The sequence below is a fragment of the Sminthopsis crassicaudata genome, chromosome 2 (assembly GCF_048593235.1).
Source record: "Sminthopsis crassicaudata isolate SCR6 chromosome 2, ASM4859323v1, whole genome shotgun sequence".
Lineage (NCBI taxonomy): Eukaryota > Metazoa > Chordata > Mammalia > Dasyuromorphia > Dasyuridae > Sminthopsis > Sminthopsis crassicaudata.
In genome coordinates, this window is record NC_133618.1 from 340,822,934 (window position 1) to 340,849,825 (window position 26,892).

The window sequence follows — 26,892 nt, forward strand, 5'->3', positions numbered from 1 at the left end:
AAAAAAAAAAAGTGTAGGTGCAAATGAAATTACATGGATTAAAAGTATTAATTTCTTTAAATTAAATGGAAAATCTAAGTAATTCAAAGTGCCATGCCTTAGAAAAATGAGGTTTTAAAATAAATAGAGTCCAGATTCTGACAATGTATTAATAAAGCACTAAATTAAGTGATAGCAGTGCTTCAAATTATATACTATGTGAATGAGTTCAGTATGGTTTGCTATTTTCAGATATAACAATAATGTAATTGATTAAAATATACAATAAGAAAATAAAATGAAATAAGAGGCTTGACTTCATTTTAAAATTATAGTAATATAGTTTCCTCAAAATACTTATAATTTTAATCACCTAATAGCGAAGCAAATTTATATTGGTTCCTTTCTTAACATTTTTTAGTCTTACAATTCTTGGATAGAATTGTTTACCTACGAAGAAGAAATGTACTATCTCTCTGTAAAAAAGGCAGTAGGAAATTTTATCATTTTTATAAGTTCAAGGCAATCACCACTTTAAAGTTTAAATGTCTTAATAAGGGTTATTTCTGAAAAGTGAAAATAATTACTGCCATAAAATACATTGGAATGCTTGATATGGCAATAAAATTGGTAAGAAATTAGGTTAAGATGGCCATTTACAGATTTAATTAATAACATTCCCAAAGCAAGCCTACCAAACTTTTGACTATTTACACGCACATTTAAATTTACCTATATTCTTATCTAATACAGTTTTCTGCATCTTCTTATTCAAGGTCCATTGCTGGCAAATATAATGATATCTCCTGTATTTATTTTATAGGCACTGAACAATTGTGAATGTGACATCTTATGAACTTTAAAAAATTAATAACTACCTATCTCAATTTTCCATTACTTTTTGCCTCTTGTGATTAGCGCATACATTTTTTGATATGCATTTCAGCAAGAAGATTCATGTTGAATTTCTTTAAAGTAAATTCTACTTTCACCAATGACAACCAATTTTTAAGAACACAGAGAATCCTTTAGAAAAATATCTGTACTATAGAATCTTATAGCTGTAGAAGGTATCAAGATATCATTTGTTCAAACAAAGTATTATCATTTTCCTCTCATGTATAAGGTAATTAAGGTCTATAGAAGGTGAGTTATTCAAATTCACTTAACAACTGAATGATAGAAATGACAATTCCTAATCAATGTCCTTTTCACTGTCCTAGAATAAATTAAATTGAAAATATAGTGAACTGTCCCCCTGTGATATTACATAGATAATTGTTTCCCTCTATAATTTCTCAGATCAAAGGAATGCTTCCTTAGCTTATTAAAACTGACATAGTCTCTAAAGATGAAAACCACTGCTTTGAATGGTCTGCCTAGTGGAAAAAAAGAATTCATTCATATAAGTGCCTAAGATATGACCAACTCTGTAACTTCTCGAATAAATTCCCCTTATTATTCTTTCTTGGGGATGGAGGAATATTTACCATGTTTAGAAGAACTGAGCTTCAATATTTTATTTCTACAATTAATAATTTTCTACTAACACAAAAATTACTTACATTTGAACTCCAGATTCTGTAAAAGCCAAGAGGTTCAACTGTTTCAATTATATATATTTGAAATTTTACAGCACAGCTATATTAAAACTATGGATGTCTATACACTGAAAAGTGTACACAATAATAAGAAAAAATCATTCAAGGTTTAACTTGAAATACCCAGAACCATAAAGTATATATTTAATAATATTTTGCTATTTTCTATTGCATACATACCAACTGTTTTCTGTCGAACTATACTTCTTGCCTTTTCAGTTCCTGGAGATCCAGTAGTGGTTGCACTTCGTTGTCTCATTGGGGCTTGTCCAGGTTGATCACGGCTCCATCCTTTGGAAAAGGACTTGTCAACAGATGCCTTTTGAAACTCATGTCCAACTCCTAGAAAAATATTTTTAATCATCAATTGAAAAAATACACATCTAAATTTCATATGTCTCAGATAAATCAGATGTTACACTTCAAGGTAAAATGTCATGTACTAACACTGCAAGATTTCCTATACCCACACTCACCAAAAGCAATATTTTAAAGACAAACAATTTTATTAAATAGTGTTATGACACACATAGCATCATCAAAAATTGGAAAATAGGTATAGAAGGAGGGAGAAAGGAGAAGGAAGGAAAGGAGGGAGGGAGAAAGGAAGAAAGGGAAGAATGAAAGAAGAAAGGAAGGAAGGAAGGGAAAGAAGAAAGGAAGAAGGCAAGAAGGGAGGAAGGGAGCACTATTATGAAGGAAGAGAAAAAAATAACCACAATCTTCTTTTTATGTTTGTCTAGCTTACGCCAGAAACAGAAAGAGATTACAACTATCAAAGATTACAACTATGACTGTTTTGCCACTCTAGTTGATAAGGAAATCAAAGCTCTAGGAGCAGGTACTTAGTTACCTGATTTTATAAACTGGGCAAATATATCTTTAAAAATGATCACTAAGCTTTGAGAATTATTATCTTATCATTTTTATATAAATGTTCATTTTTTAAAAAAATTAAGTAAACTGAATAAATTAAATGCTGAAGAAGAAAATATTTTCAAATAAATCTTCACAGGACTTACTGCTAAGATGCCACCCAAATAGGAGGCAAGCTGCCTAGCTCATAATGCAGTATCTCTAGCAAAATCCTGAATTTTGCACCAAACTGAATAAAGATAAGAAATGCATTGAGAAAATATAATAACTAACTTCTTCTATCTAAGAACTGCACAAAAAGACAGGGACATATTTTGAAAAAGAAAAAGCAAGCATAGCTAGTGTTAGAGTGACCAAAGATTAATATTGCAGTGTAAGAAATGGCAAAAGGCCATTAAAGGATCAACTAAAAAACTATTAGTAATAATCCACAACTTTAGCAAAGTTGTAAAATACAAATAAATCACTTAATTCATTAGCATTTTTATATATCACTAACAAAATCCAACAGCAAGTAATACAAAGAGAAATTCCATTTAAAATAACTGTCAATAGTATAAAATATTTGGGAATCCATCTGTCAAGAGAAAATCAGAACTATATGAGCAAAACTAAAAAACATTTTCCACACAAATAAAGTCAGATCTAAGCAATTGGAAAAATATCAAGTGCTCCTGGATAGATTGAATATAATAAAAATGACAAATACTCCCTAAACTAATCTATTTATTTAGTGCTATACCACTCAAACTCCCAAGAAACTATTTTACTGACCTAGACAAAATAACAACAAAATTCATCTGGAAGAACACAAAGTCAATAATTTCAAAGGAATTAATGAAGAGAAAAGCAAATAAAAGTGGCCTAGGTGTACCAGATCTAAAACTATATTATAAAGCAGAGGTCATCAAAACCTTTTGGTACTGGCTAAGAAATAGAGAAGTTGATCAATGAAACAGGTTAGGTTCACAGAAAAGAATAGTCAATAACTATAGCAATCTAGTATTTGACAAACCAAAAGGCCTCAGCTTTTAGAATGAGAATTCACTATTTGACAAAACTGCTGGGAAAACTGGAAACTAGTATGGCAAAAAGTAGGCACAGACTCACACCTAACACTGTATAAGATTGAAATGGGTTCATAATCTAGACATGAAGAATGATAGAAACAAATTAGAAGAACATAGGATAATTTACCCCTCAGATTTATGGAGGAAGGAATTTGTGACCAAAAAAGAACTAGAGACTCTTATTGATCACAAAATGGATAATTTTGATTATATTAAGTTAAAAAGTTTTTATATAAACAAAACTAATGCAAATTAGAAGGCGAGCAATAAACTGGGAAAACACTTTTACATCCAAAGGATCTGATAAAGACCCTCATTTCTAAAATATATAGAAAATTGACTCAAATTTATAATAGTTCAAGCCATTCTCCAATTGATAAATGGGCAAAGAATATGAAAAGACAATTTTCAGATGAAGAAAATAAAATCCTATGTAATCACATGAAAAAGTGCTCCTAATCACTATTGACTGAAGAAATGCAAATTAAGACAACTCTGAGATACCACTACACACCTATCAGATGGCTAAGATGACAGGAATAGATAATGCTGAATGTTGGAGGGGATGCAGGAAAACTGGGGACACTGATACATTATTGAACATTGCAAACAGATCTAACCATTCTGGAGAGCAGTTTGAAACTATGCTCAAAAAGTTATCAAACTGTGTATACCCAGTGATTCAGCAGTGTTTATACTGGGATTATATCCCAAAGAGACCTTAAAGGAGGGAAAAGGACCCACATATGCAAAAATGTTTGTGGCAGACCTTTTTTGTAGTGGCAAGAAACAGGAAACTGGAAACTGAGTGGATGCCCATCAACTGGAGAATGGCTGAATAAATTAAGGTATATAAATGCTACAGAATACTATTGTTCTGTAAGTAACAACCAGCAGGATGATTTCAGAGAGGATTGCAGAGGCCTACATGAACTGATGCTAAATGAAATGAGCAGAACAAGGAGATCATTATACATGGAAACAACAAGACTATACGATGATAATATCTGATAGATGTGGCTTTCTTCAACAATGAGAGGATTCAAAACAGTTTCACTTGTTCAGTGATGAAGAGAGCTATCTACACCCAGAGAGAGAACCGTGGGAACAGAATGTGGAATACAACATAACATTCTCACTCTATTGTTATTTGCTTGCATTTTGTTTTCCAGTTTTTACTTTTCCTTCCTTCTTGATCTGATTTTTCTTGTGCAGCAAAATAACTGTATAAATATGTATACATATATTGGATTTAACATTTATTTCAACATATTTAACATGTATTGGACTATTTGCCAGCTAGGTGAGGGGGGGGTTGGGGGAAGTTGGGGAAAATTTGGAACAAAAGGTTTTGCAAGGGTCAATGTTGGAAAAATTACCCATGAATATGCTTTGTAAATAAATTTTTAAAATTATAAAAAAATTTAAAAAAAGAAATGATAAAAGGCAAGGTGAGTAAATCCTGGAGAGTATGAATTGATGCAAAGTAAAATGAGAAGAATCACAACAGTTTATAATAATATTATATACATAATATTGTATTTAAATGATATTATGTTTTTTAAAATATACAAAAATAAGATATTAAAAAAAAAAAAACAAACCTTTGGGGCAGCTATGGATAGAGTACCACCCCTGAAGTCAGGAGGACCTGAGTTTAAATCTGATTTCAGACACTTAAGACTTCCTACTATGTGACCCTGGACAAGTCACTTAACCCCAATTGTCTCAGCAAAACAAAACAAACAAACCAAAACAAAACAAAAAAAAAAAAAAAAAACAACTTTGAAAGACTTAATAACTCTGATCAACACAGGATCAAGAGCAACTCTGATGAAACATATTTAATTACATCAGACAGAAAAGTGATGGACAAATGGTTAAAAGATCCATTTTGAGGCATAGCCCCTATTTTGCTTAACTATACTTATTAGAAAAGATCAAAAAATAAAAAAAAATAAAAAAATTTTTAAAAAAAGGAAAAGATCTTGTTTTTTCCTCCCTTTCACTTAAGTGGGAGGAAAGGAGGAAAGGCATAGTGATGTCCCTTTCCTCCTTCAAAAAGAGGGCCTCTGAAATGCTTTACATGTTACCTCCCTGTTTTGCTCCTGACTTTTCAGACTCATGTACTTCTAACTCCAGCCATTTTCTTACCCTGGAAATGCCTCTTATTTCCTCATCCAATTGGTAGTTTCCATCAAGAATCTCCATTTGAGGAGATATCGAGGCCATACTTGTTTACTTTTCTACTTAGTGTTCCCAATTCTTCAGATTTTTATACTTTATCCTCTTCGCATGCACCTACCTTACTATTCTCCAACTTGCCTCTACATACTTTTCAGCTCTTTTATGGAGAATTTTCGTCCAATTATAACATAAGCTCCTTAAAGAATGCCAACTAGCTGTGAAAGAATCCAGCCATTCTGGAGAGCAATTTGGAACTATGCCCAAAAAGTTGTCAAACTGTGCATACCCTTTGACCCAGAATTGCTGTTATTGGGATTATATCCCAAAGAAATACTAAAGAGTGGAAAGGGACCTGTATGTGCCAAAATGTTTGTGGCAGCTCTTTTTGTTGTAGCTAGAAACTGGAAGTTGAATGGATGTCCATCAATTGGAGAATGGTTGGGTAAATTGTGGTATATGAAGGTTATGGAATATTATTGCTCTGTAAGAAATGACCAACAGGAGGAATACAGAGAGGCTTGGAGAGACTTAAATCAACTGTTGCTGAGTGAAATGAGCAGAACCAGAAGATCACTATACACTTCAGCAACAATACTGTATGAGGATGTATTCTGATGGAAGTGGAAATCTTCAACATAAAGAAGATCCAACTCACTTCCAATTGATCAATGATGGACAGAAATAACTATACCCAGAGAAGGAACACTGGGAAGCGAATGTAAATTGTTAGCACTACTGTCTATCTACCTAGGTTACTTATACCTTCGGAAGCTAATAATTAATGTGCAACAAGAAAATGGTATTTACACACATATATTGTATCTAGGTTATATTGTAACACATGTAAAATGTATGGGATTACCTGCCATCGGGGGGAGGGAGTGGAGAGAGGGAGGGGATAATTTGGAAAAATGAATTAAAAAAAAAAAAAAAAGAATGCCAACTAGCTTTCCTTTTGCTTGTATTTGTATTCCAAGTGCTTAGCATAACACTTGGAGAGTATGCATTTAATAAATGTTCTATCTTTTAAAATGCACAAAATAAAAGACAGTCTAAAAGAAAGCACAGATTAACATGCAGAACTTATTTTCCTCTTTTTTATTCTATATGTATAGGTATACTTTTTTTTTGGTATTTAAATTCAAAAGAAAAAATAAGTTTTCAATATATACTTTCAAATTATCCTTCCTCAATCCTAAAGAGGGAATTGGTTAGACATGCTTAAGATAATAACAATTATCAGGAATATGAATTATAACAAAAGGAATCAGAGTCTAAGTTTTAGAAGGAACATCAGAGGATACCTAATACAATCTCTTCATTTCACAGTTGAGGAAACTGAGATTAAGGAACCTGAGTATTTGCACAGTCACACAAATAGTTAAGTATCAGACACAAGACTAAAACGTGAAATATTAACAAAAGGGAATACCATTCTTATTACATCCAGTGTGGCTAATTTAAAAACAAGCAAACAAAAACACTCTTAACCAATGAAAAATCTCCCAGATTTTGGAAAGAATTGTGACTTCAAAAATTTTTTAATATTCAATTCACTTATATTATCAATTGTATTTCATGTTATCTTAAGGCTTTGTTTTTCATTGCTGTCCAGTAATTCAAAGTTATTTTTAAAAATTTGTTCTTAAAAAAATATAATATCTAAATCCTGATAGTACAGAAATTTTGTAGAGCTTTGAGGAAGAATGTAATTTTCTAACTGGGTAATTAAAGTAATTTATATAATATCCTTCTTACCTTTGCCTTTGTGCTTTTTCTGTTTCTGTTCACTTAGTTTATCCAATGGTAAATCATTTAGGTCCAAGCTATATAAATTTCTAGCTAATACTTTAGTTAGCGTCTCCATAGTCAATGACCATTCAGTGGCCAACTCTTCCCAATATGTGAGTGACGACAATACTGAAAGTAAGTCATCCCAAAGCTCCCGGGAGATATACACATTTAGATTTGCTTTGATCCAAGCTACAATAAGAGTCTAAAAAAAAATTCCAAAGAAACAATTACATATATTGAAAATAAACCTGTGACTTTAAAATGACAGATATTCAATCAAGGGTTCCATTTAAAAACAGGAAAATTTTGATAACCTTTTACCTAATAATCATTTGTGGAAGCCAATGGGATAGAAGAGATGTGACTAATACATCTTTTATGAGCAAAATGCCTATCTTGAACATTTTTGATAGTAAAGTCATTTTCTATTTTATCACAATACTGGCATGTTGCCAATACCAAAATAGAATTTCCTCACAAATGTGAAGACAATTCACATTGTATAAAAGGAAATTAAATGCTTTGATATTTCTATATAAAGCAAAGGTAAAGCCTCTATAAAAAATTTCTATTTCAAATTTATTAAGAACTAAAAATATTCAAGGTCGTCTAATAAATAAAACAAAATAAACACCTTCACATCTGAATTATCCTACCTTAAATTTATACTTTTAAATATCTAATGAATTTTAGCTATTATGCTATATTAAAAATAAATCAAATATAAAAACTAAGATTTACAGAATATATGTAGGATTTAGATATATATATATGTGTGTGTGTGTGTATAAAATGTGTATTTGCAGTATATTTCTGAAATGTAATTCTTTCTCTCTATTTTATCATATCAGTTACAAATCTTTAGGGTAAGCATGGATTTAAGCAATGAGCTCAAGTTTTAAAACTCCAAATGAATTAATGGATTATTTATTATAACAGTTAGATATTGTTGAACATATGTTATAATCAAAACATTTAAAATACATTTATGAAAAAAAGCTGTTCTACTTCAAAGGATTTTAATCATTTTAAGAGAAGCTTGGATATATATTTTGCTTAGGATTTAAAGATGTATTCAGGGCAGCTAGGTGGTGCAATGGATAAAGCACCAGCCCTGAAGTCAAAATGAGTTCGAATTCAGCCTCAGACACTTAACATTTCCTAGGTGTGTGGCCCTGGGCAAGTCACTTAACCCAGATTCCCTCAGCAAAAAAAAAAAAAAAAAAAAAAAAAAAAAAAAAAAAGATGTATTCAAAAACAGTTCAGTATATAAGTGTAACTTATGTTAAGGTCAAGTGATTTTATGAATATCCACAACTGTTAAGATCTATACTGTAGAAAACTTTTAGTTGATATAATCATTTCATGTAGGAAGATTTATATTCACTTACATTCATCTTGCAATAACTGGTTTTAGTTGGTTATTTTTTATTGAAAACATGTATGCAAACAAAACATCATTTCACAATTTATAATTCTAGCATGATAAAAACAATTTATATGACAAATGAAATACTGTGGAAGCATATTTAAAAAAAACACTTATTTTTCAACCAAGAATATAAAAAAAATAAATATTTCTCTAAAGTTTTTTTTAGACTTTTCCCTTTAGGAAAGTATGTAAAAAATCAAAAATAAAAAAATGGAAAATCAATTAAGGGTGATACCAAATTTAGAACTAGAAATACATCTTGTTTAGTTAAGATCATTGCCTTCTCCAGAAGAATAAGTTATGATCCACCTAAGGACAGAATTGTGAATGGGCAGGGCTTTGAACAGAGAGAAGTCCTTTTGATTATTATCAATAACCAACTCTTTGGGGGAAGAGGATCAAAAAGTGATAAGTAGTCTTAGAAGTATTTCAAAAAGATTCACTGACTTTTGTTGCATTAAATTGAGTAAACCCAAACAATGTTCTTTCAAAGATTCTTATAAATTTTACTTTCAAAAGATTTGTTTTAAGAGAAGTATTAGAGGATATGAAGGGACTTTGTCAATTTGAACACTGGGGAGGCTTGTGCCCAAGATGATTCCATTATCAATATTTGATTTTTCTTCAACAATGGTGAGCAAGAATCTTGAGGGTGATTATTTGAAGTGAAGATACTTTTAAGAGTAAGTATTTTCTTATAATCTTGGATATTTGGAAATACCGAAATAAAATAATAATTCACAAATATGTCAGATTATTATAAATAAGACAATAAACTGTATTCATAATACAATATTCTACATCTATGTACATACAGATTACATGTGGTCATATGACTTAATAAATCTTGATAAAGAAAATACTTTTTTTGTTGTTTAAGGTACAATTTCATTACTGTGCTCTTTAAATGGTGTCTTCCATGTTAAAAACTTTTCAAATGACATTAAAATGCTATTGAGTTGAAACTAATGCAAAAGCTTACATTAAAATTTTAGAAAAAAAAATTATTGCCTGAAAAAGAGGTCCTGCAAGTCGACCTGCTAGTGTCATATTTTTTCTACCCTGATATTGCAGAAAAGCTTGTGATGGCATTTTCAAAACAGACTCAGTGACTCTTAGCAATACCAGCAGCATCTGTTCCCTTTAAAAAAAGAAAAAAAAACACATTAACCCTTTCTATTTATGAATACTTACTTTTACTTAATGTTTAACCTTTCAAATTGAATATTTTTGATTTCAAGAAAAGTTTATAGAAGCAGGTAGGTTGGGAATCATAAAGATTTAAGTTCAAATCCTGCCTTCTGCATCACATACTCATTAGCTATGTGATTCTGGATAAGTCATTTAACCACTTTATCTCAACTTCTTTACAGACTTATTACAAGGATCAAATGAGATAACACACATAAATCAGTTTATAAACCTTAAGAGTGCCATACAAAAATTAACTTCTTAGTGTCTTTGCTATTAAAAAAATGATACTATCCTACTTGCTCCTTTTGAGTTCTCAATTTATACCAATATTTATGAGAAAAGGGGGACAACAGAAACTAATTAACTGAATCCTCTACCATGGCCCCTTTTTTCTTAGCTCTCTGCCAAACTGTAATAAATATGTATGGAGGCATTTGTCAAGAGGCAAAATCACGTCTTAGTTTTGGCTATTGAGATTTTCCTACAGAAAAAGAAGAATGAATTTCAAGAGATTAAAAAAAAATTGAAGAATTATTTCACAAATGGAGATTTTTCTTACTGACAAAAGAGAACAATATGCCTTATGAAGTCAACAGATGATGAAGACTTTTTTTTTGTATTTTAACATTTCTTAATTTATGGATCAATTACAAATTGCCCAGGAACTAGTCAAAATTTGCAATGTGCATTTTAGTAGAACATGTCTGTATTTTGAATTCAATGCTGTCAAATGGGAAATTTTTAATATAATCAGTTATTTTATACAACTGACTAAGGACAAAAAATTCTCAATTAAATCGTTACATCACAAGTTGCCTCTCACCTCAAACTGGCTCAATATCTAAAATCTGATACAGAGAGTTCAAACATGAAGAAATAATTGGAATTTTTTGGTATTCAAATATTGTTAAAAAGAGATTCTCAAAACAATTCTATATTTAATTCCTCTCATAAATGATATATATTTCTAAAAACATTAAAAACATACAAAAGATAATGGAACTTTTTACCAAGTCTTCTTATCCATTGATATTTGTACAACCATGAACCGATAAATATTAAGAATACGTTTACACATATCTGTGTGCTCATCTAAAAGACTTTTAATTTCATTTGCAGGTTCAAGAAGAAATATATTTGATGAGTTGACTATAAAAACCTAGAAAAAAAATAATTGTATAAGTCAAAAATGTCAATATATACCGACAATGGAATCTAAATGGTGAGAAAAAATAAATGTTACTAAACAAATTAAAATCACTACTCATTAAATTCACAAGGTTAAGTGTAAGTTTAGAGATGTTTTGTAAGGATATACTTCTCACACAGGTATTTATTTCACGCTATTAGGCCCATTCACCTGAGACTACTGCAATAGCCTCCTAATTATTCTCCAGTGTCAAGTTTCTCCATTTCAATCCATCCTCTACACAGGTACCAAAATGTTTAAGTACAGATCTGACCATGTCACTCTCCAACACAATAAATTCCAGCAGCTCCCTACTACTGGTTTTCAAAACCTTTCAAACTTAGCGCTTATCTTAACATCCTCCTAATACATTGCTTCATTGACAGCAAATTCCTTACTAATAGCATGGCATTCCATCTTCCCTCTCCAAGCCTTTGCACTGATTGTCCCAATGTCTAGAATATACTTACTCCTCAACTCTGCCAAAAAGAGTCTCTAAGTTCCTTTAAAGCACATTTACCATTTCAAAATCATTCTTTTCCAGATCCCTCTCCTTCCCACCACCACCTCTTCCTAGCAAAACAAAAACAAAATAACAAAAAAAAAACAAAAAAACAACTCTACTAGTTCCTTTATTTTCCACCTTGTAAACTACTTTATACTTATTTAATATTTATTTTATATATGAAGCAAGTTCCTTAAGAGCAAGGATTATTTCATTCTTGTCTTTTATCTCCAGTCCCAAAGACAGACATTTAACAAATGCTTTCTTGCTGATTGATTCTAGCAATATATACAACATCTACATTTTATTTTTTGTTTCATCTATACAATGAGAATTAAACCAAATAATGAATATAGGTATCTTTACATACAAGGAGAAAAGTCAAAACAAGTTATTTTTTAAAAAAAGATTTACAAAAGCTATTATTTAGTTAAGCTGAAATAAAAGAATCATGATAGTTATGTAATTTTAATCTTTAAGAATTATAAATAAGATATAGTTTTCTGAAAAATAATTTTTAAAAATAAAAAAAAATTTAAATAATAATTTTAAAAATATTCTATTCTTTTCAACTCATCAGAGTTTTTGTTGGTCAACCAAAATAGAGAGCACTACTACCCAAAATGGTGCAATTAAGATATGAATCAATAAAACTTTATTGTAAGAAAAAAATTTTGAAAAAATTTGAAAAAGTAAAGCAACTTACCTGAAATATTAACTGGGCACCAGCTCGTATATTTTGGTCAGCATCTTCCATGTCAGAACCTTTATAGAGAGTATTTTGATAGGAGCCATTTTTTGTCCAACTGGAATTTCGAACATGACTCGATGCCTTGGTCACATTTTCCTGAAGCATAAATGTCTCAATCAAGAATACTTAATTTAACATATGAAGCAAGCAGTTCTATAGACTCAACACATGTGAAACAAATAGAAAAAATATAAAATGTATCAGGTTATATTGTTCAACATGGACTTAAAAGAAGATTTTTAATAGCTTCTATGGAAAATGAGATAAAGAATCAATTAGGGAGAGATAAAAGGACTATCTGGCATATCTAAGAGCATACATTGTAGCAGGATGACATATTTATAATGTCCCAGTTATGTGATTTTCTTCCAGTTTATTTCTGAGTATTTGAGCATGTAAGAGTAACCCAGAGCTAAGAGATGAGACTGATAAGATAAGGGGATAAATAATTAGAGAATAAAGCACAGCATAGATTTTAATTGACTAAATGGTTATGACTGAGTAAGAAAAAAAGTACTAAGAGGTAAAGAAAGGAAGGGAGGTCTCAATGAGAGTAAAAAATAGTCTTAAAAGAAATAAAGACATAAAGGGAAATGGAATGCATAATAAAAAAAATTAGAGCTTTTGTTTTAAAAAGTGGGTCTAATCAATTAATCAAGCAATAAGCATTTATTAAGCACCAATTATGAACAAAAACGGCAATATGCTGGGTATGCAAAGAAAGGAGAAAAAAAGAACTAAAAAAAATTGATAAACTATTGGTAATTTGATCTTAAAAAAAAAGAAAGATAGGAATAAGAAAACCAAAATACGAATGAAAAAGATGAATTTGCCACCAGGAATGCAGGACTAATTCAGTATTAGAAAAACTCTCAGTATAACTGACAATATCAATAACAAAACAAAACAAAAATGGCATGTTTATCTGAATAGATGCAAAAAGCTTTTTACAAAATACCATACTCGTTCCTATTAAAAATGCTAGAAAGCATAATAATAAAAGCTTTCCTCAAAATGGTAAGATCTAAACAATTGGAGAAATAATAATCCTCAAGAGTAAGCTGAGCCAATACAACAAAAATGGCAATTCTACCTAAATTAGTTTATTCAGTGCCATGCCAATCAAACCAATAAAAAGAATAGCTAGAAAAAAAAAAGAAAAACCAAGATTCATTTGGAAGAACAAAAGGTCAAGAATATCAAGAAAATCAATAATTTAAAAAAAAAAGTGAAGGAAAGTGTAGTAACAGTAGAATGGTAGGATCAGTGGAAAAGATTATTAGGTACACAATATAACTGACCAAGATTTTGTGCAAGAACTCAATATTTCCACACAACATAGCATTTTCACACTTTCTGTTGACGTTTGCTTGCATTCTGTTTTCGTTCTCAGGTATTTTTTCTTTCTAGATGTGATTTTTCTTATGCAGCAAGATAACTATATAAATATGTATACCTATATTGGATTTAACATATATTTAAACATATATGTATTGGACTACCTGCCATCTGGCAGTGGGCAGAGACAGGAAAAATTTGGAACAGAAAGTTTTGCAAGGGTCAATGTTGAAAATTTACCCATGCATATGTTTTATAAATAAAAAGCTTAAAAAAAAACCTCAACATTTGAAACAAAATTACTGGGAAAATTAATTATACACCAACATCTCACACTGTCTATGACGGTAACATCAAAATGAATACATGATTTAGACATAAAGATGATATCACAAGCAAATTATAGGAACATGATAAATTTTCCCCAACAAACCTAAGGATAAAGGAAGAATTTAGACTAAACAAAAGATAAGAGAACATTAGGGTATATAAAATAGATTATTTTGATTATAGTAAATTTAAATGGTTTTGCAGAAACAAAACCAATGCAGCCAAGATTAAAAAGAAAGCAGGAAATAGGGCAATATAAAATTATAGCAAGTTTCTCTGACAAAGAACCAAATGTAGAAAAATAACAGCCATTTCCCAATTGATAGATGGTCAAAGTATATGAACAGGTAATTTTCAGATTATTAAATCAAAGGCATCTACAATCATATTAAAAAATGCTCTAAGTCACTACTGATTAGAGAAATGCATTTTGACCAAGACCAGATCATTATATACTTCAACAACAACACTATATGATGATCAATTCTGATGGATGTGGTCCTCTTCAACAATGAGATGAAACAAATCAGCTCCAGGAGAACAGTAATGAATTGAACCAACTATACCCAGCAAAAGAACTCAGGGAAATGAGTGTGAACCACTACATAGAATCCCCAATCCCTCTATTTTTGTCCGCCTGCATTTTTTATTTCCTTCACAGGTTAACTGTACACTATATCAAAGTACTATTCTTTTTGTGCAGCAAAATAGCTATATGGACATGTATACATATATTGTATTTAACATATAGTTTAACATATTTAACATATATTAGTCTATCTGCCATCTGGGAGAGGGAATGGAGTGAAGGAGGGGAAAAATTGGGACTGTCAATGCTGACTACCCATGTATATTATCTTGTAAATAAAAAGCTATTTAAAAAAAGAGAGAGAGAAAGAAAATGAACAACCAAAAAAAAAAAAAGAGAGAGAGAAAGAGAGAGAGAGAGAGAGAGAGAGAAAGAGAGAGAGAGAGAGAGAGAGAGAGAGAGAGAGAGAGAGAGAGAGAGAGAGAGAGAGAGAGAATACATTTTAAAACAATTCTAGGGGACAGCTAGGTGGCGCAGTGGATAGAGTACCAGCCTTGAATTCAGGAGGACCCGAGGTCAAACCTGATCTCAGACACTTAACACTTCCTAGCTGTGTGATCCTGGGCAAGTCACTTAACCCCAGCCTCAGGGGGAAAAAAAAATTCTAAGATACCACTTCACACCTATCAGATTAACTTTCTGTTTTTGGGGAGATATCTTATCCCAAAGCTCACTTTTCTCTTTGGACTTCCCTAAAGAAAAATAAAATCCTCATAACAAATATGCACATTGCTTAGGTCCAAAAGTGTACATTACATACACATGCATACGCATATACACATGCACATATACAAATACACACATATATTTATATCTATAGATACACATATACACAATTCATAAGATTGTATTAAAATGACTAAAAGCCATTTGTAAGTGGTAATCTAAAAAAGTAAACTCTGCCCCTGAAATCCCTTCCTCTGAATGGAGAATGAAAGCCTCCTTCCAGAACCTACAGGAAGACACTCTTTCCTCAATAAGCTAAAATTCTCTAAACTTGAATATACCCCAGGAAACACTTCATCTAGGAAGATTACTTTCACCTAGAACTCAAACCTTGGAACCTAGAACCTATAGAACTCCTCTCTCTGGAAGGTGATAGTTTATTGTTTTTTTTTAATAAAACTTTTTATTTTCAAAACATAAGCACTGTTTTCAGCATTTACTCTCATAAAATCCTATGCTCCAAAAAATTTTTCCCTCCCTTATCTCTGCCTCCTCTCCTAGACAACAAATAATCCAATATGCTAAACATGCAATTCTTCTATAAATACTTACACAATTATCATGCTGCACAAGAAAAATCAGCTCAAAAAGGGAAAAAAAAAAAATGAGAAAGAAACAAAATCCAAAGAAACAACAACAACAAAAAAAAGTGAAAATACTATGCTGTGATTCATACTCAGCCCTCACAATCTTCTCTCTGGATGCAGACTGCTCTCTTCATCACAAAACCATTGAAATTGGCCTGAATCACTTCAGTGTTGGAAAGAGCCACGTCCATCAGAATTGATCATTGTATAATCTTGGTTTTGCTGTGTACAATTAATGTTCTCTTGATTCTACACACTTCATTTAGCATTAGTTCCTGTAAGTCTTTCCAGGCCTTTCTGAAATCATCCTGCTAATCGTTTTTTATGGAATAATAATATTCCATAACATTTATAAGCCATATTCAACTGAAGAGCATCCACTCAATTTCTAGTTTCTTGCCTATAAAAAAATACTACAAATATTTTTGCATATGTGCACCCTTTTCTCTTTTTTATGACCTTTTTGAGATACAGGCCAAATAGAAACACTGCTGGATCAAAGACAGTGCCCATTTTGATAGCCCTTTGGGCATAGTTCCATATTGCTCTCCACAATGGTTGGATCAGTTCACAACTCCACCAACAATGTATTAGTGTCCCAATTTTCCCACATCCCCTTCAACATTCACAATTATCTTTTCTGTCATATTAGTCAGTCTGAGAGGTATATAGTAGTACATAAGAGATGTCTTAATTTGCATTTCTTTAATTAATAGTAAAATTAGAGCATTTTTTCATATCAGCATCTCTGTTTAAGGAGGGCATCGAGACTAGCCACTAGGACATCTCCATCATGTCCTATCCTTTTCAGCTTTCTTTTAAGTATTACCTTCCCCATTAGAATTGTTAACAAATGGCCCCCAGCTCCATAAAGGGACCTGAAATGAAAGAATCCAAAAATACCAATTAAATGCATTTATCGTAAAAGAAAAAGACTTGTAGGACAGAGAGTATCCTACAAGGGAGTAGAAAGGGAGAAAGAATTCTCAATTGGTCAAAAAGAAGTGGGAGTGGAGTCAAATAATATTGTCTCTAGAGGCTAAAATTTCAAGGATGTTGGAAACTGGGGGTGGGGCGATAAGATTTAGGGGAGAAAACATCTGTAGAAGTAATTAGCCAGGCAGTAAGTTATTTGGAAAGTGAGTTTTTAGCTGCTGATCAAGACCACCCTTGAAATATTCAAAGCTGGTCCAATCTCTACAGGCATCTCCAAATTCATCTAGAATTCATTTCAAAAAGAACCACTGATATGTCAAGCAACTCTATACCTCAGAAAGCCTTCTGATTTTTGCCCGGCTAGTTATTGTGTAAATTCCATTGTTCTGTTCCCCTGTAAAGAAGAGAAGCTCCAATATATCTAAGAAGCTATTATGCTCATTACAGAGCCCAAATTCAAAAAATAGAAGCTTCTAAAAGGGCAGGGATTATCTATATTTTTATTTGTATATGTATTCCCAGTAAAGTGCCTGGCATTTTACAGGCACTTAAAAAATACTTGTTGACTAAAATTATACAATGATCAATTCTGATGGACCTAGCTCTTTTCAACAATGAGATGATTCAGGCCAGAGAGGACAGTGGAAACTGAATGTGGACCACAACATAGTATTTTCACTCTTTTTGTTGTTTGCTTGCATTTTGTTTTCTTTCTCATTTTTTTTTTCTTTTTGATCTGATTTTTCTTCTGTAGCATGATATTTGTGGAAATATGTGTAGAAGAATTGCACATTTTTAACATATATTGGATCATTTGCCATCTAAGTGAAAGGGCAGAGGGAAGGGCAGGAAAAAAATTAGAATACAAAGTTCTGTAAGGGTGAATGCTGGAAATTATCCATGTATATGTTTTGAAAATAAAAAGCTTTAATTAAAAAAAAAAAAAATACGTGTTGGCAGATTTAAAGGATTAAAAATTGTCCTCAAAAGAATTCCAAATTTGACCAGCAGGAGGAATACAGAGAAGCTTGGAGAGACTTAAATCAACTGTTGCTGAGTGAAATGAGCAGAACCAGAAGATCACTATATACTTCAACAACAATACTGTATGAGGATGTATTCTGATGGAAGTGGAAATCTTCAACATAAAGAAGATCCAACTCACTTCCAATTGATCAATGATGGACAGAAATAACTACACCCAGAGAAGGAACACTGGGAAGTGAATGTAAATTGTTAGCACTACTGTCTATCTACCCAGGTTACTTATACCTTCGGAAGCTAATAATTAATGTGCAACAAGAAAATGGTATTTACACACATATATTGTATCTAGGTTATATTGTAACACATGTAAAATGTATGGGATTACCTGCCATGGTGGGGGGGAGGGCGTGGAGGGAGGGAGTGGATAATTTGGAAAAATGAATAAAAAACAAACAAACAAACAAATAAATAAATAAATGAAAATACAACACACACACACACACACAAAAAAGAATTCCAAATTTGTAAATCACAAAGAAAATTGTTACAAATTAATAAAAGAAATTCAATACAAAATATTAATTTTTACCTTGCAGCAAATAAATTGGAATACTTTAACAATATTGTTATGAATTAGTTGAACCATTCTAAGAAGCAATTTTCAATTATTCAGAGAATTAAAATATAGGATTCCACAATTAGGCATATGCCTCAACAACATGAATCATAAAAAGAGCCTATATAATACACTAAAATATTTGGAGCAGCACATTTTTAAAAAGAAAAAATTGGAAACAAAGAAGTACTGTTAGAATTCTTACAAGGTGCTAAGTCAGTGGAATTGATAGAGACAATGGTTGTTTAGCAGGGTGCTTAACAGTTCTCTAGTTTAGTAATGTACTTACTAGAATTCCACAAGATTCACACCTTTAAGAGAGCATATATAAGGAGGAGCTCCCACAAGCCCACAGAAGCCCACAAGCCCACTCTCGGAGGCAGAGTCAGATTCATTCCATTTTCCACCTTTGTGCTGGCTGGAGGCTTTGGATTCAGAGGGAGCTAGAAGCAGAAGCTGGAAGAGACAAAGGACTAGCGGCAAGAGCTCTCGGAACCAAGGAAAGAGATAGGCCTCTAAGAAAGCTAACCGGGCTATTTTGAAGGAGACAATAAAGGATCTGAACTTTTAGCTCCTGGCTGCATTTGGGGTAATTATTACTCTGAATTGAAACTAAGGCTGCCTCCAGAAGCACCCAAGAAACCTACTCCCAGAGAACATTATATGTTTGAGAAGAACATTACAAAGTATCCATTGATTAGTGAGTGATACATGAATCAAATGGAGTATTATTGTGCTGTAAGAAATTATGAATATACTGAATACTGAATCACGGAAAGGCCAACATGAGCAAGTTAATGAAAAGTGACAATGACTAAATCAATATAAAAGGAAGAAAAACTGAACGCTGAAATTATAAGGACTAAACTTAGCAACAAAAAAGAGATGAGGCATTTAATCCTACTTTTTTTGTGGAGAATTATGGAACTGAAACATAGAGTTTCATATCAGGCTTTTTAAACTATTTCAACTGGTTTTAATTTTTTCCTCTTCTTCTTAATTATTAAAAGAGATAGTTCTCTAGGTAAGGGTGAAGAGAAGAACCCAGTGGGAAATGTAGGTAAAAATATAAACAAGAAATCAAGAAAAATTTATTTTAAAAAAATAAATAAAAATAAGGTCCATAAAAGCATAAAAGCTAAAATAGTTTGTGCTTTTCCACAATTAATTCTGTCAAGAAGGCTTAAAACTTTTTGACTAAAAGAACTCTTGAACTGCAGTAGAATTCTTGAGTCATTCTCCAGAGAAGTAGGAATCATTTGCCTAAGTGATCATATTATCTAAAAAATGAAAACATTTTCTTCAATTCACATATTAACTAATAAATAGTTACATATTAAATACTAAATATAAAGCTCTGGTTAGGCATATAAATATGAAAAAATATAAGACATGTTTTTTGCCCTCAAGGAACTTAAAACTAATCTAAATGGGGATATAAGACCTAACATTTTAGTTTTTTAAATGATAAGATTGTAATTCAACTAAAAAAAATAACATTTTGTTATGTCTATTGATTGGTACAAGAAATGAGTTAAAATGAGGAAGAGAGAACCAGAAACTATAACTACAAAAACAATTCAGTTCAAAAAAGACATCATTATTTTCTCTTCAATAACCCTAAAGATCATATAATGAACCTGTACTGCATTTCAAGAATAATTTTATATCTTTATCTAAATTTGTAAATATAATTAAGCATCTGTATTTTAAAAACTTTCCTTTTTGAGTGTAATATCAAACAATAGTGCAACATTTCATGAGAGCAAAATGTAAAGTTTATTAACAAATTATAAACTGTATTGAATTATATTTTTACCTTCCTAATTGGAAAAAATATCTATGTTAACACAGTTATATAACTTTCTGGGAAATAAGCTCTATATGTGATGAAATACATATACATATATTTTCATTTTACCTCTTCCTTTTCTTTTCCTTCTTCTGATAAAACGTCAGGTTCTACATCACTCTCAATACAAGGTAAATTTATATCAGTAATCTCAATTTCTTCAGGCTCTTTCATGAACAAAGGTTTCTCTTCCTGCTGAATCCATTCCTGATATACTTTCACCACTTTCCTCATAGCAGCTGCTTCACAAATTGGCAATAAAAATGCCTAGTCAAAAATATAAAAACAAGATGACAGATAATACAACACAAATCTCTTTTGCTGAAGTAGCAGGTATGAATGAAGTAACAAAATATGAGATATAACGATTTACCCAAATATTAAAAACAGCAAAGTTGTGGTCAGAATGACATTCTCTTTTGTCCCCAGAATTAAGAGTAGAATTTATTAGGAAAAAATAGGCCTGGTAACCATTGATCTCAGACAAAGTCCAACTTAGAGATTCAATCAATCAAGGGGGCAGCTAGATGGCACAGTTAGATAGAGCACTGGCCTTGAAGTCAGGAGGACTTGAGTTCAAATGAGGTTTCAGAAACATATAACATTTACTAGCTGTGAGACCTCCCTTAATTACTTAATCCCAACTTCCTTGCCCCCAAAAAAATTTCAAAAAAAGAGAGAAATCTATACAATCAACCACGTTAACATTGTTTTATATGTATGCCTTTGTATGCATAAAGGCATGTGTGTGTAATATATGTGTAAATATATACACGTATAAATATATACACATATAAAAATGTGTGTAGGTATGTATATATATATATATATATGTGTGTGTGTGTGTGTGTGTGTGTGTGTGTGTGTGTGTGTGTGTGTGTGTAGTATGTGTGGGGGTAGGGAGAGTATGGGTGTGTATAAATATATCCTTGCTTAATAGTTGCCTGCATAGGGAAGGGTAAGGGAAATGAGAAAAAAAAAAAGAATAAAGTAAAAAAGTACACAGCAAAGAACAAAAGGATAACCTATAAGGAAGCAAAGAAAAGATGGACCATCATGCATATAATGTCTTCTATTATTATATATTCTTTACCTCTTGACAAGAAAATTTACTGTTACATATTTTGAATCCAAATTCTAATGTTCTACTAGGCAGATGAAAATGTTTTGTTTTGTCTACTTGTTTTTTTCTTATTTAGTATTTAGTTTTAAATAAACACGTTTTTAAAAAAGAACAAAATCTTTCCAAAATGAATGTTGAAAACTATCTTTACAATGTAATTGGGAAAAATGTAAGATACTATTAAAATATTTGTTTAATTGGCTTTGGAGGGCAGAACCAGGAGCCAATGATGAAAGTTGTAAAGAGGCATATTTAGAATTGACAAAGAAAACAGAGCTGTCTAAAATTGAAATGACTTGTCCTGGCTTCCTCTCTGTCTCAGTCCAGGAGAGCTTCAAGAAAAAGGTAAGCATTCACTTTGGGAGAATATTTTACTGGTTATTCTTTCTTGAATATAGTTTGGAATAAATGGCTGTGTTCAAGTCCTTTTCTACTTTGAAACTGTGATTCTATCATCTCAGGGAATAATATTCAAAGATGAATCGGGAGAGAAGAAATTCTGAAGGCATAATAAGAAACAGCTCTTAGGATTAAAGGAGGGAGGAGTTCAGGAGTGATAATGCTCAGAATGAGTTAAGGCTCTCAAAGAAAAGAAAGAATCACAAAAAAGTTTTTTAAGTTATGATGGGGTAAAGATAATCCTGCTGTTCAGGACTGAAAGAACATCATGGATAATGGAGAACATGTGGAGATCTTCAAACTCTTATTTTGTTTCTGTATTTTCTGCCAAGGAGAATACTTTTTAAGCTAAAAGGAAAAAAACAAAAATGACTAAAAGGAAGCTGATGAACAAGCCAAACAGAAAACAAACTAACCATCTGTCCTTGAGTTCAGGCACAATTAAACTATCCACATAGGATATGGAAAGAACTGGTGGATCTTTTTTGTCAAGCAAAGAACAAAAGATGACAAAAGAAATACTAGCAAGACCATTATCTGGGAATATTAACACTTAATCAATTGAAATTTTTTGTTAACTTGTAACCTCAATTACTTGGAAAATCAGATAATTAAACATCCACTTTAACTTGTTAAGCAAATGATGTTTAAAGCCTAAAGGATGAATATTTTAAAAGAGATTTTCAATGAAGGAGGAAGGAATTTTTAAAAATTATGACAAGACAAACCTGGGGGAAAAAAAACACAAAAATTTCAAGTATATATTTGAAACATACATATGACCTTTTATTTCAAGAAGCATACTTTTAAAGAACTGGAAAAAAAAACAAAGCATTTCAAAGGACAATCTATAAGCTGACTTCAATAGCTAAAAATTAGTAAATATTTTAATTATCAAAGGATATACTCTCTCAAAATTAGAAAGAACAAGATGTATTTACCTGTCGAAAGATTTCTGTCACAAAATTAACATGGCTTCTTTTAGAAGAAAAGACTTTCCGTACTATTTCAATGTCTGTGAGATGCTCTTCATCAATACTACAGAGGCTAGATGAACTTGGTTCTCTCTCTGTAAGGGTACTTGTATTAGAATGTGATTGCTCTGGCTCAGCAGTTCTTTCTGCTTTTTCAGAACTGTCATTTTTATTTTCTTCTCTAGAAACCAAACCAGCAGCTGCCCTCTAAAATAAAGCATTAGGAAAAAAATAAATAAATAAATAAATAAAACATTAGAGAGAGAAAAAAAATTAGTTTATTGTTAATTAAATTCAATAGATATAAAACCAATTGTGAGGAAGTCTCCTTTGCCTAGTACTAGGAATACAAGTTCTTTCTCTCAAGAAATTTACACTCTTTTAAAAGAAACTGTATATTTACTAAACTGAGTGCAACATAATTTTAGAGAGGGAGAATGAACTGGGATCAGGAAAAACTTCGTGAAAGAAACAGTATCTCATACACCAGTTGGTAGAATAGTGAATTGGTCCAACCATTCTAGACAACAATTTGTATGTTAAAAGGGCTATATAAAACTCTGCATTCCTTTTGACCCAGCAATACTACTAGGGTTGTATCCAAAAGAGATGAAAGAAAAAAGAAAAAGACTTATATATACAAAAATACTTGTAGTAGTTTTTTCTATAGTGGCAAAACACTGGAAATTAAGAGGATGTTCATCAGATAGGAAATGGCTGAACAAGGTGTAATATATGATTGTGATGGAATACTATTATGCTACAAGAAATGAGGAGGAGGATGGTTTCAGAAAAATCTGAGAAAACATAAACTCATGAAAAGTGAAGTGAACAGAACCAGGAGATTCTTTTAAGTTACAGCAATACTGTTACAATCATCAATTATAAAAACCTAATCAATCCAATGACCCATGACAATTCCAAAAAACTCACTGATGGAAAAGGCTCTCCATAATCAAAGAAAGAATTGATGAACTCTCAGTACAGACAGAAGCATACTTTTTCCTCATTATTTTTCTTGGGTTTTTTTTTTTTTGGCCATATGGCTAATATAGAAATATGTTCTATATAACTTCACATGTATAATTGGTATTTTATTGCTTGCTTTCTCAAAAGGTGAAGGAGGGACTAAAGGAAGACAAGAATTTGGAAATCAAAATGTAAAAAAAAAAAAAGTTAAAAATAAATGTTTTTTAAAAATGAAAAAGATGATGTATTGGGCTTAGTAATGAAGAAAAAAAGGTAAGGATTTTAAGAGGTAATTAATTGTATGGAGAAAAAATATGTAGATCTGGTAGTGGGCCTGCACAAAAGATGAAGAAGGGATCTCTGGATATGATGAAAGGGCAAAGTTAAGGAGATATCTGGAAAGATAGGTTAGAATCAAAGCATGGAAAAATTTCAAGTTCTTTGCCCTACAGATATCAAAAATTCAGTGAAAGTTTTGAAACATAAGAATTACAGGATCTGAGAGCAGTGTTAGAATGAATTAGAAAACTGAAACTAGAATGATTCCAATTGGGAGGCTATTTTCAGTACAAGTAATAAGTGATACTGTTACTCATGTAAGGACAAAGTAACAGATGTGCTAGGAATTGTAAAAGAAATATCAAGAAGTCTAGGCAAATGATTGTGTATAGAGAGTGAGGGAAAAGAAAGAGTCAAAAACGGTTAAGACTGTAAAATGTAGGTAACTGGGAAAACGATAGAGCCCTTGATTAAAATAGGAAATTCTGAAGAGCTACATTTATAGATAATATATTGAGTTTTAGACATACTTAGTTTAATAGGCTTATGGGATTCTGTAAGTAGGAATATGCAATAGATGATTAAGGAACAGGACTAAAAATATGCATTTCTGTAGGAGTTCAAGAAGATCTGGGACAGAGGAAAAGGCCATCAGCTAAATCAGCATTTGTAAACTTGGAAAGAACTATTTCAATGGAATGGTAGGTATGTTGAAAAACTAGATGGTGAATTCAGAAGTGCACAAGTAGTAAAGAAGCAGCAAGTATTAATCAACTATTTTCTAAGAGTCTGAGTAACAAAGTAAGACACTGAACAAAGGATTTCTATTTCTATTTCAATAGGAGAAGGAACTAAAGAAAAACTGAAGACAAATAAAAAGGAAAGTATGTTAATAACTTGGAAAGAGATTTGAACTAGTAAAGAAGTTCCAAATTTGAAGATAAATAGATGAGAAAATTTGCAAGAAATTCAGGAAAACTTACATAAAAATCTTAAGGATTCAGTTTGTAGTCAGGGTTAAAGGAAGAGCAGGATCAGAAACAATTAAAGAGAACAGAAAAGGATTAAGAAAGTTAAAGAAGGATTAGGAAGTATACTAAGAAGAAACAATCTCCAAGAGGCAGAGAAAGTTAGCAAGAGAAGATAAAATAAGTGGAACAATAGGAGGGTGAAGAAAATCTATAAAGGGAAGTGGAAGATGAGGCAAATTGGTGAAAGCTATAGGAAAATGACACAAGGATGAAAATAACTCAAATTAAAAAGACCTAGATGAATATCAAAGTCAATCTTTCCTCAGAAGGAGAAAGTGAGAAAACTTTTGGACAAGAAAATGAAGGCTAAGGTTGTTTTCCTCACAGTTGTTCAGAGAAGGTAAGAGATGAAGAAGGAAAAAAAAAAAATCAATCTGGGAAGTGAATGGCAGCTTAAAAAGGAAGTATGTGGAAATGAGATCTATATTTCTGGCTAACAGCATACAAGAAAGAATTAGCAGATGCCTGACCAGAGACTATGAATCTAGGTGGGTATGTATCATTCAAAATAAACAAAACAAGTAAAAGGAGGAAGGGAGTAACATTGCAAGTCAGAAGTTACACTAATATGAAGAAATTTAGGAACCAGATTGATGGAGAATACTTGAATGAACACCAAAGAAGGAAGAAATAAGATGATTTTTGATTACTAGAAGTAAACTTCTGTAGTAAACTTCAGACTATATGAACAGAAAAAATAATTCTAAGTATGCAATGCTGGAGAAACTGGAGCAAGATAGTGATTAGAGAGTTTTTAATATTTTATTTGGATTTCTGAGAGGGAAAGATTGTGCTGGGGACATGCTGCCCCCAGGGCTGATGTCCAAAGCATCCAGCAATCAATGTGAGCTCTCAATGACATATATATGCAGGCTCAACTTCAGGGGTAGACCAAGGCAGGGGCAGAGTCAGAGCACTGACAGACTATCAATCCAGTTCTGACAGGGTAGGGAAAGGCACCAGACATTCTGCTAAGTTAGGATAAAGAAGAACAATGATTTCATATTTTCTGTGCTATTTCTTTAAATATGTTTTTTAATTTTTTATTTTTTTTTATTAATTTTTTATTTATTTTTTAATTAAAAAAAAAAAAAAAGAACAACGACAGAATAGGGGTAGGACCATAAATTCTAGCAAACTAGGAGTAAAGGATGTGTCCAGCTTAGTCTGGACTCTCCTTAATCTTGAGTTTACACATTGACAATTTATACCTCTGAGTTATATCAGTCTTAATAAATTAGAGGGGGTTGAAACTAAGGTGATTGAGGCAGAACAATTAAGGAAACTGAGACAGGACCAATTAGGAAAATGGAGACAGAACTAGGGAAACTGAGGCAGAACAATTAGGAAAACTGAGTCAGGACAATAAAAGGAAACTGTGTCACAACAGGCACAGTTATCAAATACCTTAGATTTTGAGAAAGCAGATTTCAGAAGGTTCAGAAAAAAGAAACTCTGCATAGAATGACACTTACATTGAAAATTCAGAACTACCAGAACATGGAATTAAATATCCAAGATAAAGAAAGAGCAAAGGGGGTGGATGGAGAGGGGAATCTATGTCAAATTGCTATATAT

The 26,892-nt window shown here is 31.7% G+C and overlaps 1 protein-coding gene across 10 annotated transcripts in view; it reads right to left on the bottom strand.

Annotated features, from left to right (window-relative positions):
• The window catches only part of RALGAPA1 (Ral GTPase activating protein catalytic subunit alpha 1), a 302,140-nt gene that overhangs the window by 194,249 nt on the left and 80,999 nt on the right, over positions 1 to 26,892 (bottom strand). For 9 of the 10 annotated variants that reach the window (XR_012486534.1, XM_074290587.1, XM_074290589.1 and 6 more), the window contains 7 exons: positions 23,003 to 23,242; positions 20,609 to 20,806; positions 12,534 to 12,674; positions 11,144 to 11,292; positions 9,951 to 10,080; positions 7,472 to 7,709; positions 1,761 to 1,922 (listed from right to left, as the gene is read on the bottom strand). Coding sequence is in view for 9 of the 10 variants with exons in the window: in XM_074290587.1 (XP_074146688.1) it covers positions 1,761 to 1,922; positions 7,472 to 7,709; positions 9,951 to 10,080; positions 11,144 to 11,292; positions 12,534 to 12,674; positions 20,609 to 20,806; positions 23,003 to 23,242 (1,258 nt within the window). In the remaining variant the exon portion in view is untranslated. Of the gene's footprint in view, positions 1 to 1,760; positions 1,923 to 7,471; positions 7,710 to 9,950; positions 10,081 to 11,143; positions 11,293 to 12,533; positions 12,675 to 18,976; positions 19,002 to 20,608; positions 20,807 to 23,002; positions 23,243 to 26,892 lie in introns of those variants that run through there. The other variant, XM_074290590.1, reaches the window with a different exon arrangement.